Source organism: Pteronotus mesoamericanus, unplaced genomic scaffold, assembly GCF_021234165.1.
Source record: "Pteronotus mesoamericanus isolate MK-2021 breed Mesoamerican mustached bat unplaced genomic scaffold, CSHL_Meso_final scaffold_137, whole genome shotgun sequence".
Taxonomy (NCBI): Eukaryota; Metazoa; Chordata; class Mammalia; order Chiroptera; family Mormoopidae; genus Pteronotus; species Pteronotus mesoamericanus.
In genome coordinates this window covers 3,536,864-3,548,460 of record NW_026555306.1, presented here as the reverse complement: position 1 = coordinate 3,548,460, position 11,597 = coordinate 3,536,864, and the positions used below count along the sequence as shown (strand labels likewise).

Genomic DNA, 11,597 nt, shown 5'->3' with positions numbered 1-11,597 from the left:
TCTCAGGGCTGTGTTTTAAAACCACCCCATAATGGTGTGTATGTTCATTCTTTAGCCGTTTCACAGAATTGCAACATGTGAACAACATGAGATTTGTAAATTCTAGTTATAGCTAAAGTGTTTAACATTTTGAATGACAATTTTTTTTAAATTTTATTTTTTGCATGAAATGTAAAGGGAACAAATACTGGTTAAGCCCAAGTTCAGGGATGGCAGAGATGACAATTGGATAGGTATTTGGCTGTTTGGCCTTGCCAAGGCCAATTCCCAAACCAAATCCCAAGAACAGATATTGGTTGGAGATCCCAGCCATAGCTGTGCTTCATGCATTTTTCCTATGTAATCTCCCTGAATCTTCAAAATGTTCTGATCAGGAAGGTTTTTATTGGTGTTCCTATGGTGAAGAGGAAGGAGCTCCAAGAGGTGAGAGGGCTTGTCTAAAGCTGCGCAGCCTGCAAGCGGCATTGATAGGTGGGGGCCTGGCAGGAAACATGGCAACTCAAAATGAGTCACTGTGTTTAACTAACTACCATCAGAGCTGTTGCCTGTGGGCAACAAGCTGAGAACATCAACAAGGAAAGGTGACAAAATCCACAGGCTTTGGGGGGGGGGGCGGGGGGGGGGGAAGCAAGAAGTTTCTGGAAATTTCTGGAATCCGGGAACCGTGGCTTAAGTGGGCTCCTCTCAAGAGCTGTGGCTTTTGTTAGAGTAATGTAAGCGGGATTAAGGCCACTGTTGCCTTCGGCCCTCTGATTTCTAGTTTCCAGGAGGCACGCTGACTGAACCCAGCAGGAAAGCAGAATTCGGAGGTCTACCTGGTGCAGCCTCGGAAGTCTGTCCCCGACCCCTGTACCCCAGGCCCATGCCGAGCGTAGGAGGGTGGAAAAAGTAGGCCTGGAGGGGCACTCGGAGTGTACGAAAACGCCTGGCTCCGCAACGGCGTGAAGAGCTGCTTTCTGCGCTCCCGTCCCCCCTCCCCTGCCCCCAAGCCCGCAACTGGCGGTTGTCATGGAGACCATGAGCGCTGCTTGGCGGGCGTAGGTTGCGGAAGCAAGCGCGCACGCGCGCGCTGCGACGCCGGTCTCAGCGCGGCGCAGCTGCGGAGATCGAGGCGGGACGCTGCGTGATTCGCCAGTACCGGAGCGGACCGGAGCGGACGCCAGCTTCCTCTCCTCCCGCCGCTAGCTGAGCTGCTGCGCCGGAGTGGCCTGAGGCGGCGGCTCTGCGGGGCCCTACTGGGCGCTCGGAGGCGGGGTTGGCAGGTTTCCACCAGCGGGCTGAGAGCCAGACCCCGGGGCGGGCCGAGCGCGGTTTTAGGCGGATCCCAGGACACGTGTGAGCACCCCGGGCCCGGTTCGGGAGGAGGGCCCTGGGAAAGCGCCAGGCCTTGTTGGCGGTCAGCCGCGGAGGGGGCCGCTAAGACCTTTGAGCTTGGCTGTCTTCCTGGGAATCTGACCTCCTTCTCTTGTCCCGGTACAGGATTCATATTTGAGGGACCCCGGCTGCCCCAGTCCATCTGGCAGACTCTTCCTTGCACGTACAGTTAGCGTTGGCGAGTGATTGCGACCATGACGATGAACCTGTTGGAGGACTGGTGCCGCGGGATGGATGCGGACATCCACAGGTGCCTCCTGGTCACAGGCATCCCGGAGGACTGCGGCCACGCGGAAATTGAGGAGACCTTGAATGGGGTCCTCTCTCCGCTGGGCCCGTACCTCGTGCTCAACAAGATTTTTTTGAGGGAAGAGAATGCCAAAGCCGCCCTAGTTGAGGTGGGCGAGGGTGTGAGTCTGAGGGCCATTCCCCGGGAGTTTCCGGGAAGGGGGGGTGCCTGGAGAGTGGTCTGCAGAGACCCCACCCAGGATGCAGAGTTTTTAAAGAACCTGAATGAATTCCTGGATGCCGAGGGCCGCACCCAGGAGGATGTGGTCCGCCTGCTCCAGCTCAACAACGACCCTCCGCCGCAGCCCCAGAACCAGAGCTCGCCTGAAGAGAACTGGGCAGAAACTTTGGGGGTGCTCCTGGGGGCTGTGATGCAAATCATCTTACACATGGATGCAGAAATCCGCAGCCTGGAGGAAGCTAGGGCCCTGGAGGCCGCCGAGGCCTATGAGGTGGCAGCAGCCGCTGCAGCAGCCGGGAGGAAGGTCAAGAGGGAGCCAGGGAGGGCTGCTGAGGTGGGCCCTGCCCAGAAGGTGGAGAACCCAGACAGCTGGAATGACACGGAAGAGGAAGGTGACCCTCCCAAACCTTTGGTTCCTAAGGCTGGAGCTAAGAATCGCTCCAGGAGAAGGAAGCAGAAAAAAAAACCCAGGCGGGAACCAGTACCCTGGAAGAAACCCGGAGGCCACCCTTCCAGCAGCTCTGCCTCCTTGGAGGATCCCGAGGCCGGCGATGGTGAAAACAGGGAGGTGTCAGAACACACCAGGAGCAACAGAAAGCCCTGTGTGAAGCCAGAGGAGTCGGCTTTGAAGAAGCCTGCGGAGAAATGTGCTTGGAAGTCTCCCAGACCCGCGCCTCAGGAGGCCGGGACAGAGGCTGCCCCTGAGTCAGACCAGGATGGTGGTCGTGAGGGCCCCCCAAGGAAGAAGGCCGCGTGCTGTGCCTCTGCCAAGAGCCTGGCCCTCGTGAGGAAGAAGAAGAAGGTGAGCTTGGGCCCCATCTCTTATGTCCATGTCGATGTGGAAGATGCCAAGAAGAAGCCAGTGATTCCAAAGAAAGGGCCAGGCTGGAGAAGGGGGGTGTCAGTTCAGAGTGCCCCTCAAGGCCCACAGCCCGCCGAGTCGCCAGCCCCAACATCACAGGGTGCAAAGGTCAAGCCAGAAGACTCCCCTCATGGTGAGAATTATAGCTGAAGTCATTTGGGTTGTGTCAACACACATGATGGGGGGAGGGGCGGCAGGGGCAGGTAGGGGCTGAGGAGCCCAAGGGGGCGGCAGGTCACACGGTCAGTGAGGAGGACCCCAGTGCAGTGGAGGAGGCGGGTGACACCCCAGGTGAGGATTTAGAGGGCAAAAGCCCTGCTCTCCATCCTCGGAGCCCCACAGGGCCACAGTGGGGACACCTCTGGGGGCAGGAGATGCCAGAGCAAAGCCAAAATCTTTGTCTCGGTGAGTGTTGTGTGATATTCTCAGGTCACTCTGCCACTCCTTCTGACCATCTCCCTCCAAGAGCATCAAAGGGTTTGGGGTTAAAATGTTTGTCAGGGTAAAGGGGCTTTCAGGGTGGAGCCTTCTGGAGGCCTGGTTGGGGGATAGGAAGTTCCAGGAAGTAAAAAAAATTTCCAGGTGACACCTCTCCCTGCTTAACCTTTTTAACTGTCTTAATTTCTCCACAGAACCCAGGAAGCTTTCAGTTGGGGGACCACGGACCTGAAAGAAGACCAAGGAAGAAGTTCCAAGTTGGGAACAAAGCTTTCTCTTGTCTTTGAGTGAACCCATACTTTTGACTCGCTTAGGGACCCAGTTTGTTTTGGTTTGGTTTTTCATCCTCACCTGAGGATATGTTTGTTGATTTTAGAGAGAAAGGAAGGGAGAAAGAGAGAGAGAAACTTCATTGTCAGAGAGAAACGTTGGTCAGTTAGTTGCTCCCATGCTGCTCCCTCAGTGGGCATTGAACCTGCAACCTAGGCATGTGCCCCGACTGGGGATCAAACCTGCAGACTTTTGGTGCACGGGACAACATTCCAACCAGCCGACCCACCCGGCCAGGGCAGGGACCCACTTCGTAGATATCTGGTTCTCAGAGGTAAATGCTACATGAGATCTTAGGTGGGAGGAATTGGGGGGGGGGGGGAGGTATACGTACCCCTGTGCTTTTCTCTCCTCCAGGCCTTTGAGGTTGGTGAGTCAGTAAGTAGATTGGGAACATTCTAGAACATTCACTTTGACACATAGGCAGGGCCACTGTTACGCGTCTCCATGTTTGGCCTTTCTCCCTGCGTCTGAGGGGCCGGCTGACCTGGGCAGCGCCTGGCGATCTCTGGGGCAGGGTGGCCGTGTTTTCCTGTCACCTTCTATGCTCCCACCAAGGGTAAGTTAAGGCAAAATCTTTGATGCAGGCCTGGCGTCCTTGCTCCTCCCAGTCTTCAACTTCTGTCTCCCAGTTACCTAACTCGAGGGTGGTAAGGTCCTGAGAGTTAGTCTTGGGGAAAGAGAATGTCCTTGAAGTATTTCAGTTTGAAGTTCTGTTAATAAAGACGGTCCTTAGATTTCCCACTTGGGAAAAGTCCCTGTCAGGAACCTGCGGGGGTGATGCATAGGGAAAGACAGGCTGTCCCAGCTTCCCTGCTCACTCCATCCAGTGCCACCATGTACTCAACATCTTTGAGCCTGAAGACACTTCTGATGTCGTAGTAAGAGGGAAAAATATTCTTAGAAATTGGTGGTTGGTTTCTGTCCTCTGAATAGACAGACTGGCATAGCATGTCTCCTACGTGCGCATGCGGAGGGGGGACCGGCTACCTGAGATCACTGGTTTGCAAACTCCTGAGGAGGCCCAGGGTGTGCTCAAAGATGGGATCTGGATCTATTTTTTCCTGTATTAAAAAAAAAATAGAAAAAGGGTTACTCAACTTACGTCGTCAACCAAACCCATCACGTTGGAGACTGTCAAAATATTACCTTGATTTCATAAGTAAACTTGTTTCTGTACAGGTCTCAAATGAATTGTTTCTGCCATTTGTGTATAAATGATTCTTTTGTAGCTGTGACTGATGAGAAGCAATTTTGTAAATGTCACTGAAGTGGGAGAAATTCAGTCCCGTGCATGCCTTGTACTATAACTGTGTGGTTCACGTGTCCTACCAGCTGCGATTTTCAGTTGTGTGAGAGCAAGTTAGTGCCCTCACAGTCGCCGTATTCTGTCAGGAAGTGTTTAACCCTCAGCGTTTTCAGTCTCTCTTCTGACCTCAGTTTTTATAACAAAGAATGTGAACCGTTGTTAAATGTTGTTAGTGATTCAACTTTGAAAACAAATTTCCTGTGACAATTTCAAAATCCTGCATGAGCCTTGCTGAAGAGGCAGGGGGAAAAGAGCCGTTTGCACGCGCAACTCTTCATCTGCGTGCATCACGGGTGTCCTCGGCGTGTGCAGAACAGAGCATGGAGCAGGCTGGACTCAAGGTGACGGGAGCCTGCCGCGCTCTGGTGCCTGATTTCAAAATCAGGTCCATTTGGCTTCACTGTGTGGACAGAGTGACGCCATGATCGGTAGTTGTCAGTGCATATGTTATAAAATAAAGTTTAGCAAATTAAAAATGGAGTCTCTTTTGTAGGAGGAGGGGGCGTGGACTTTTAATTTGAGAAAAGGGTTCCCCCTGCTGAACAATGGATGCGAGCTATTGTCAGATGTGCTTCTAGCTTCCATTTTGTGGGAGAAGGGACCAATGAGGTGTCTCTTTGCTCAAGGCATTTCACCAATGGGAAAGGCACTCCAGCAGATCTTGGGGTTTCTATAAGTTTTCTACACCAGATAACTGATGATGTGAATTATCTGAAAGTGAGAGTTTATTTTTCAAAGTAGCTGGGTGATGAAAATCCTTGCCTCCCCTTCCGTCAGACAAAAGCAGAGGTTTTCAGCTAAAAGCTTAGTAGTTACCTCCTGCTGCTGCTGAGCCCCTGCTAGGGACTCCTGAGTCAGGGGGCCACTTTCTCAGAGTCCCTGGCTCTTTGTTAAATGCCATTTCTGGGCCCGGATCCCTCCGGGGTTTATCCAAAATCTGCATCTTAATTTCCCTTGAGACTTCCATGCATCTATCAGTGGGAGAGCTCCAGGTGGAATAATTCACATTTGAGGAAGGGGACAGGTCCTGAGGAGCCAAGGTTGGGGTTTAGTAAAAGGGTAAGAGGTGGTCAGGGAGGGAGGGCGTTTAGGAGACCAGAGGGAAGCTGGACTCAGGACTGCGGGCTGCCTGGGCACTGGAGTCCGCCCCGGAAAGACCCAGGGGAAAGCTTCCTGCTGGGGTCTCTGCCCTCGCCTTATTCAGCCAAGATCTTAAAGTCCCTCCCAGAGGTCGTCACTCCCTCTACCCCCAGCTGGTCAGTCAACTCGGCAAGCCTCCCAAGGCCACAGGTCGGGGGAGTTCCAGGGATGGGACCAAGTGAGGCACAGTTCTGTCCAAACTTGACTTTTTAGTAAACAATACTGCAAAAGAGATGTGTGATGATCTTTTTTGTTGAATATTTTTTAAAAGATTTATTTATTAGGGAGAGGGGAAGGGAGGGAGAAATGGAGAGAAACATCAAAGTATGGTTGTTGCTCGAATGCCCCCTACTGGAGACCTGGCCAGCGACCCTGCCTGGGAATCAAATCTACAACCCTCAACCCACTGAGCCACACCAGCCAGGGCTTGTTGAACATTTTTAAATGGAATAATGATACAATAATATCTGTTAATAAATGCACATGTTTGTTTCAGAAAGGTACATACACATACACACCTATATATTTAATATATCATAAATATATATATTTAATATGTTTTGCAGCGACTACCCTTGGAGTGAGGAATGGGGTGGAGGGCAGGTGGACCGGGTGCTGGGGGCTGGGGGTCCTTTCAGGATTTATTTTGGTTTCCTGTACTTTGTCAATTTCTAACTAAGCACACATACTGGGTTTGGGTTTTTTTTTTTTTTCAGTAGTCAATATTCAGCCATAAAAAGTCACGAAGTCCTGGTACCTGCTCCGATGTGGCAGACCCTGCAAAATATTAAACTCTGTAAGAAACCAGACGCAAAAGGCTATGTATTGTAGGATTCTACTTACTGTGAACTGTGGAAACAGGCAAATCAACGGACACAGGAAGTAGGGTAGTGGTTGCCCCGGCCGGGGCAGGGGAAATGGGGAGTGACTGCTAATGCGTACAGGGTTTCCTTTGGGGGGGCGGAAATGTTCTGGAACTAGACAGAGGTGGCTGCTGCACAACATCGTGAATGCACTAAATGTCCCCGAATTGTACACTTTAAAATAGTTACTTTTAATGTTATGTGAATTTCAACTCAATTTTTAAAAAATCTGCCAGCTGAATCATGGACCTTTTTTGAGGGAGTAAGGTGAGGGTTTGTTGTACTTTCCCGCGTTAAAAAAGTCACCACGCCAAACACACGTGTTAAACGTGGGAACCACGTTACCTTCACCGGCAGGTGAATTAGCTCTGCCGCAGACATTGCACGAAAGCTTTCCCTGTCTCCCTGAGACGTGGGTTTCAATGAAGTCTTCCTGATTGATGTTGGTTAGAAGAATTGTAGCTTTCCCAGGGCCAGTTTTTAAAATTCCCCCCTGGGGTCACCCATTCTGGCGTAGTTGCGGGAACAAGAGGGCTGGCAGAGTGTCCCCATCTGGTCTGGTCACGCTCAAGGAAAGCACAGCCCTGCAGCTCGGCCTCTGCGGGAATGTTCCGGCACGACAGTGAGAGCGTGTAGCTCACGGCAGCGACTGTAGTTTGCTTTCGTGCTTCAGGCGAGTTCTGAGTGTTTCTCCTCTGACTCACACTTCAGGAAGGAATGCGAGCACAGACAGAATGTTCAGGATCAAAACTCCTGGGCACGAATTCCCCTGCCACTGCTCTTGAGATCCTGGGTGTGCTAAACTGAGGCATTTTCTATCAGTGCAAAGTGGGCTGTCAATGTGTGAGAACAGGGAGGAAAAATCTGGAACAACCAGAAAATGGAGAGAAAGGCCGGTAATAAAGGGCTGGCTCTGTCAAATATTAAAATGTTTCACGATGAACCTCAATAATGAAAACAGCTCAGTACTGACTGACAAATGGGAGAAAATGGAGTCTGGAAGCAGAGCTACATAAATATAAGATTGCAGTTTATGATACAGATGGGGTTTGAAATTGGCGTGAGAGATGAACTATTCAGAAAATGGTGCTGGGAAAACAAGCTAAATATTTGGGGAAGCAGAAGCCTCCCCTTACATCAGAATTAATTGCAGGGCCCTGGCTGGTGTGGCTCAGTGGATTGAATGCCAGCCTGTGAACCAAAGGGTTGCTGGTTCAGTTCCCAGTCAAGGCACATGCCTGGGTTGCAGGCCAGATCCCTGGTAGGGGGCGTGTGAAAAGGAACTGCACATTGATGTTTCTCTCCCTCTCTTTCTCCTTCCCTTCCACTCTCTCTAAAAAATAAATAAGTACAATCTTTAAAAAAATTATTAAATAGAGAATTAATTGCAGAAAGGTCAAGCGTTTATAGAATGAAATTGTAAGAGTTACAGAGGGAAAGATAAGTGGATAATTGGTCATCTTGAATGGAAGGAAGCTTTTCAGAGATGAGTGCACTGGCGTAGTGCAAAGGCCTGTCCCCCTCACATAGATGTAGGCCAAAGCTGGGACCCAGGGCGGGGTCCAACCTCATGTAACCTGAAGCCATGAAAGAAACCTGGCTACTCGGCCACTGTGACCACAGAAAACTTAATTGAAAAAAAAAAAAAAAGATTGTATTTATTTTTAGAGAAAGAGAGGGAGAAAAACACTAACGTGCAAGAGAAACATCCATCGGCTGCCTCTCTCTCATATGCCCTGACTCTGCGCTGAACTGCAACCCAAGCACGTGTCCTGACTGCGAATTGTACCGACAACCTTTCACTTTGCAGGATGACGCTCAACCAACTGAGCCACACCCGTCAGGGCAAAAGTTACTATTATTATTATTATTTTTATATGAGGGAAAGAGCAAAGCCAAAAGATAATGACACACTAAGGGGAAGGAAAAAAAAAAGGTTTTGGTCTGGTTCGTGTGGCTAAGTGGACTGAGTGCTGGCCTGCGAACCAAAGGGTTGCCGGTTCAGTTCCCAGTCAGGGCATGTGCCTGGGCTGGAGGTCAGGCCCCCAGTTGGGGGCCTGCAAGAGGCAACCACACACTGATGTTTCTCTCCCTCTTCTTCTCACTCCCTTCCCCTCTCTAAAAAGCAAATAAATAAAATCTTAAAAAAAAAAAAAGGTCTCATACCTTTTTTTTTTAATAGAAAATTCATGTGGGTAGGTGTTCAAGAAAAAGAAACAGCTCCTGAGAAAAATGGCTAGGGGCCATGAATAGGAAGTTAACAGAAAAACAAGTATCAACAACATAAAAAATATGCCCAACTTCACACTTAATAAAGAAATGCACAGCAAAAACAGTCATGAGGAGGATGGATATAGATCAGCAGAATGGAGCTGAGGTTTTAAAGACAACTGCGAGATACCGTTCTTCTACCTATCTGCCTGGCAAAAGTTCTGAAAGTTGCGCATGCCCAGTGCTGGCAAAGCCGTGGTGGAACAGTCCCACTCGCTGCTGTCAGAAGCAGGAACTGGTCCCAGGGCAGCTTGACAACAGCTGTCAAGTTTTCAAAATGACTTTTGTGTTGGGTCCCAGGGAACCTGCTACCAACAGTTTTCTCTGACATTATACTCTCAAATACATGTAGATGCTATGCTAACACTTGAGAGAGATTATAGGTGTTCGTACAAGTGAAAAAACTAAAGTAATCCAAGGTTCATCAATTTGAACTGGTTGAATGAACTGCGGTACAGCTGGGAGAGGATAGGACACCCTGTAGACATGAAAAAAAAAAGTTTGGATGTCTCTCACTGACGGGGAACAACTTAGAAAATATTTTAAGTGAAAAACACTGAAGGACAGTAAGACGCATGGAATCAGCTTCGCAAATAGGAAAGGCATATCTGGTTACAGATGGTGGTATATGTATATCAATTCTTTTTTCCTGGAAGGGAACTGTGAAGACTAATTGCTCCTGAGTGGGGGCACTGAGAAGGGGGTGCTTTATTACTCTCCCTCTCTGTCACTCTCGCATTCGATTACACATTATTTGTTAGAATGCCTGATGTGGAGAGATAGGAGGAGATTTTTTCTCTACTTCTTTGCATTACAGAATAACACTGTATGTACTCCTTTTAAAAAGTCACATTGCTTTGACTGGTGTGGCTCAGTTGGTTGGAGCATCGTGCTGTACACTGAAAAGTCGTGGGTTCAATTCCCAGTCAGGGCTCATGCCTAGGTTGCAGGGTTGGTCCCCAGCTGGGGCGTGTATGGGAGGCTGTATGGGAGGCGGCCAATCTCTCTCTCTCTCTCTTTCTCTCTCTCTCTCCCCCTGTGCCCCACCCCCATATAAAATCAATAAAATAAAAAATAAAAAATAAATAAAAGTCACATTACCCCCAAACACGTTCAAGTGTATTGCGAAATTAACCACCTTTTTCTGCACTTCTTGGAAGCATTTCCTGCCATATCTGATTAAACATTTACCTTTTTAATAAAGTATCTTTGTTTTGGAAGGTGTCTCCCTGCGGATGCTGGTTAGTTTTTAAAATATTTTTGGTATGGGCATGTCTGTGCCTGAAAAACTCTACTGACTATTTCTGCCAAGCACATGCCTTGTCACGCTCGACTTGAGTAACGCTCCGGAACGCTGCCGCGGAAAGCGACATCCCGCGTCAGAGTTCTGTGAAAGCAAGTGAAAGTTAACAGCTCCGGGCGTGCTTCTGTGCTGGGAGGGCCGCGGCGCGGGGAACTCCCTGAGACTTGGACATTCAGGCTAAGCAATGCGAACAGCGGTCACCAGTCCTTAATAACTCAACTGAAAAATGAAACCTTCCCACTACTGCTTTGTTGAGGTCTTGGAGATTAATTTACGAGTGCAAGAGAAGCTGTTGAAAAATGTTTACTCTATGAGAGTAACCAAGAAACTTTGAAAAGAAAGTGTAACGGCCCTGGCTGGTGTGGCTCATTGGATTGAGCATCCATGGGCAAACTGAAGGGTTGCCAGTTCGATTCCCAGTCAGGGCACATGCCTGGGTTGTGGGCCAGATCCCCGGTTTGGGGGCATGTGAGAGGCAACTGATTGATGTGTTTCTCACACATCGATGTTTCTCTCCCTCTCTTTCTCCCTCTCTTCCCCTCTCTCTCTAAATAAATTAATAAAATCTTAAAAAAAGAAAGAAATGTAACATGCAGTGGGGGCAAGAGTAAGCCCTATTAAGATCATAAAGTGCATTATAAATGTGTACACGATGGGGCAAAAGTAGGTTTACAGTTGGGAATATGAAAACAGAGTTTATTCTTATAGTATTATGTATGAATCATTATATTATTTTCCATATGAACACCTGTAAACCTATTTTTGCCCCACCCTGTATAGTCTTAACAATTTGGTCCCCGCGACTGCTCAGAGATTTTCGGCTTTAATGAAGGCAGTGTTGTGAGTCAGTAGGACCAAGTGGTCAAAACTTTCTTTGGAGAGTGAGGGGTTAAAAAGCTGGATTCCTATGCTCTTTCACTAAAATAAATTCCAGATGGATCAAAAGTTAAACGCAAATCATGTAGCCATCAACTGCAAAAAATTTTGGTGAGTGAATATATGCTCTTAGATGTGGAGGAAATATTTTCCTAAGAAGAAAAAACTCAGAAGCTATGAGGGATGAGCTTGATTCATTTGAATTTTAAAGCTAGTATGTGACCAAGGAATCATTAAAAAAGTTAAAAGAAACTGCCAAAATATTGTATGGAATATTTTAATGTTTCTTAGATGTGTTGGTCTCACTTCCTTTTCAATAATGTCCTGGCTTGTGTGACCTGCTAGTAGTTTTTAAACAGCTC

General features: G+C 48.7%; 1 protein-coding gene across 1 annotated transcript; it reads left to right on the top strand.

Annotated features, from left to right (window-relative positions):
- The first annotated feature begins 1,210 nt into the window (after nucleotides 1–1,210).
- Nucleotides 1,211–3,461, top strand: PNMA8A (PNMA family member 8A). Its single transcript, XM_054588489.1, has 3 exons — nucleotides 1,211–1,335; nucleotides 1,480–2,838; nucleotides 3,338–3,461. The coding sequence occupies exons 2-3, from the start codon at nucleotides 1,569–1,571 to the stop codon at nucleotides 3,373–3,375; spliced, it is 1,308 nt and encodes a 435-aa protein (XP_054444464.1). The 5' UTR covers nucleotides 1,211–1,335; nucleotides 1,480–1,568; the 3' UTR covers nucleotides 3,376–3,461.
- The last annotated feature ends 8,136 nt before the right edge of the window (nucleotides 3,462–11,597 follow it).

Bases quoted from the DNA above. Each gene is read 5' to 3' on its own strand.
- PNMA8A (XM_054588489.1), top strand. From the start codon at position 1,569: ATGACGATGAACCTGTTGGAGGACTGGTGCCGCGGGATGGATGCGGAC. The intron at 2,839-3,337 runs GTGAGAATTATA...ATTTCTCCACAG, and splicing joins GCCAGAAGACTCCCCTCATG to AACCCAGGAAGCTTTCAGTT.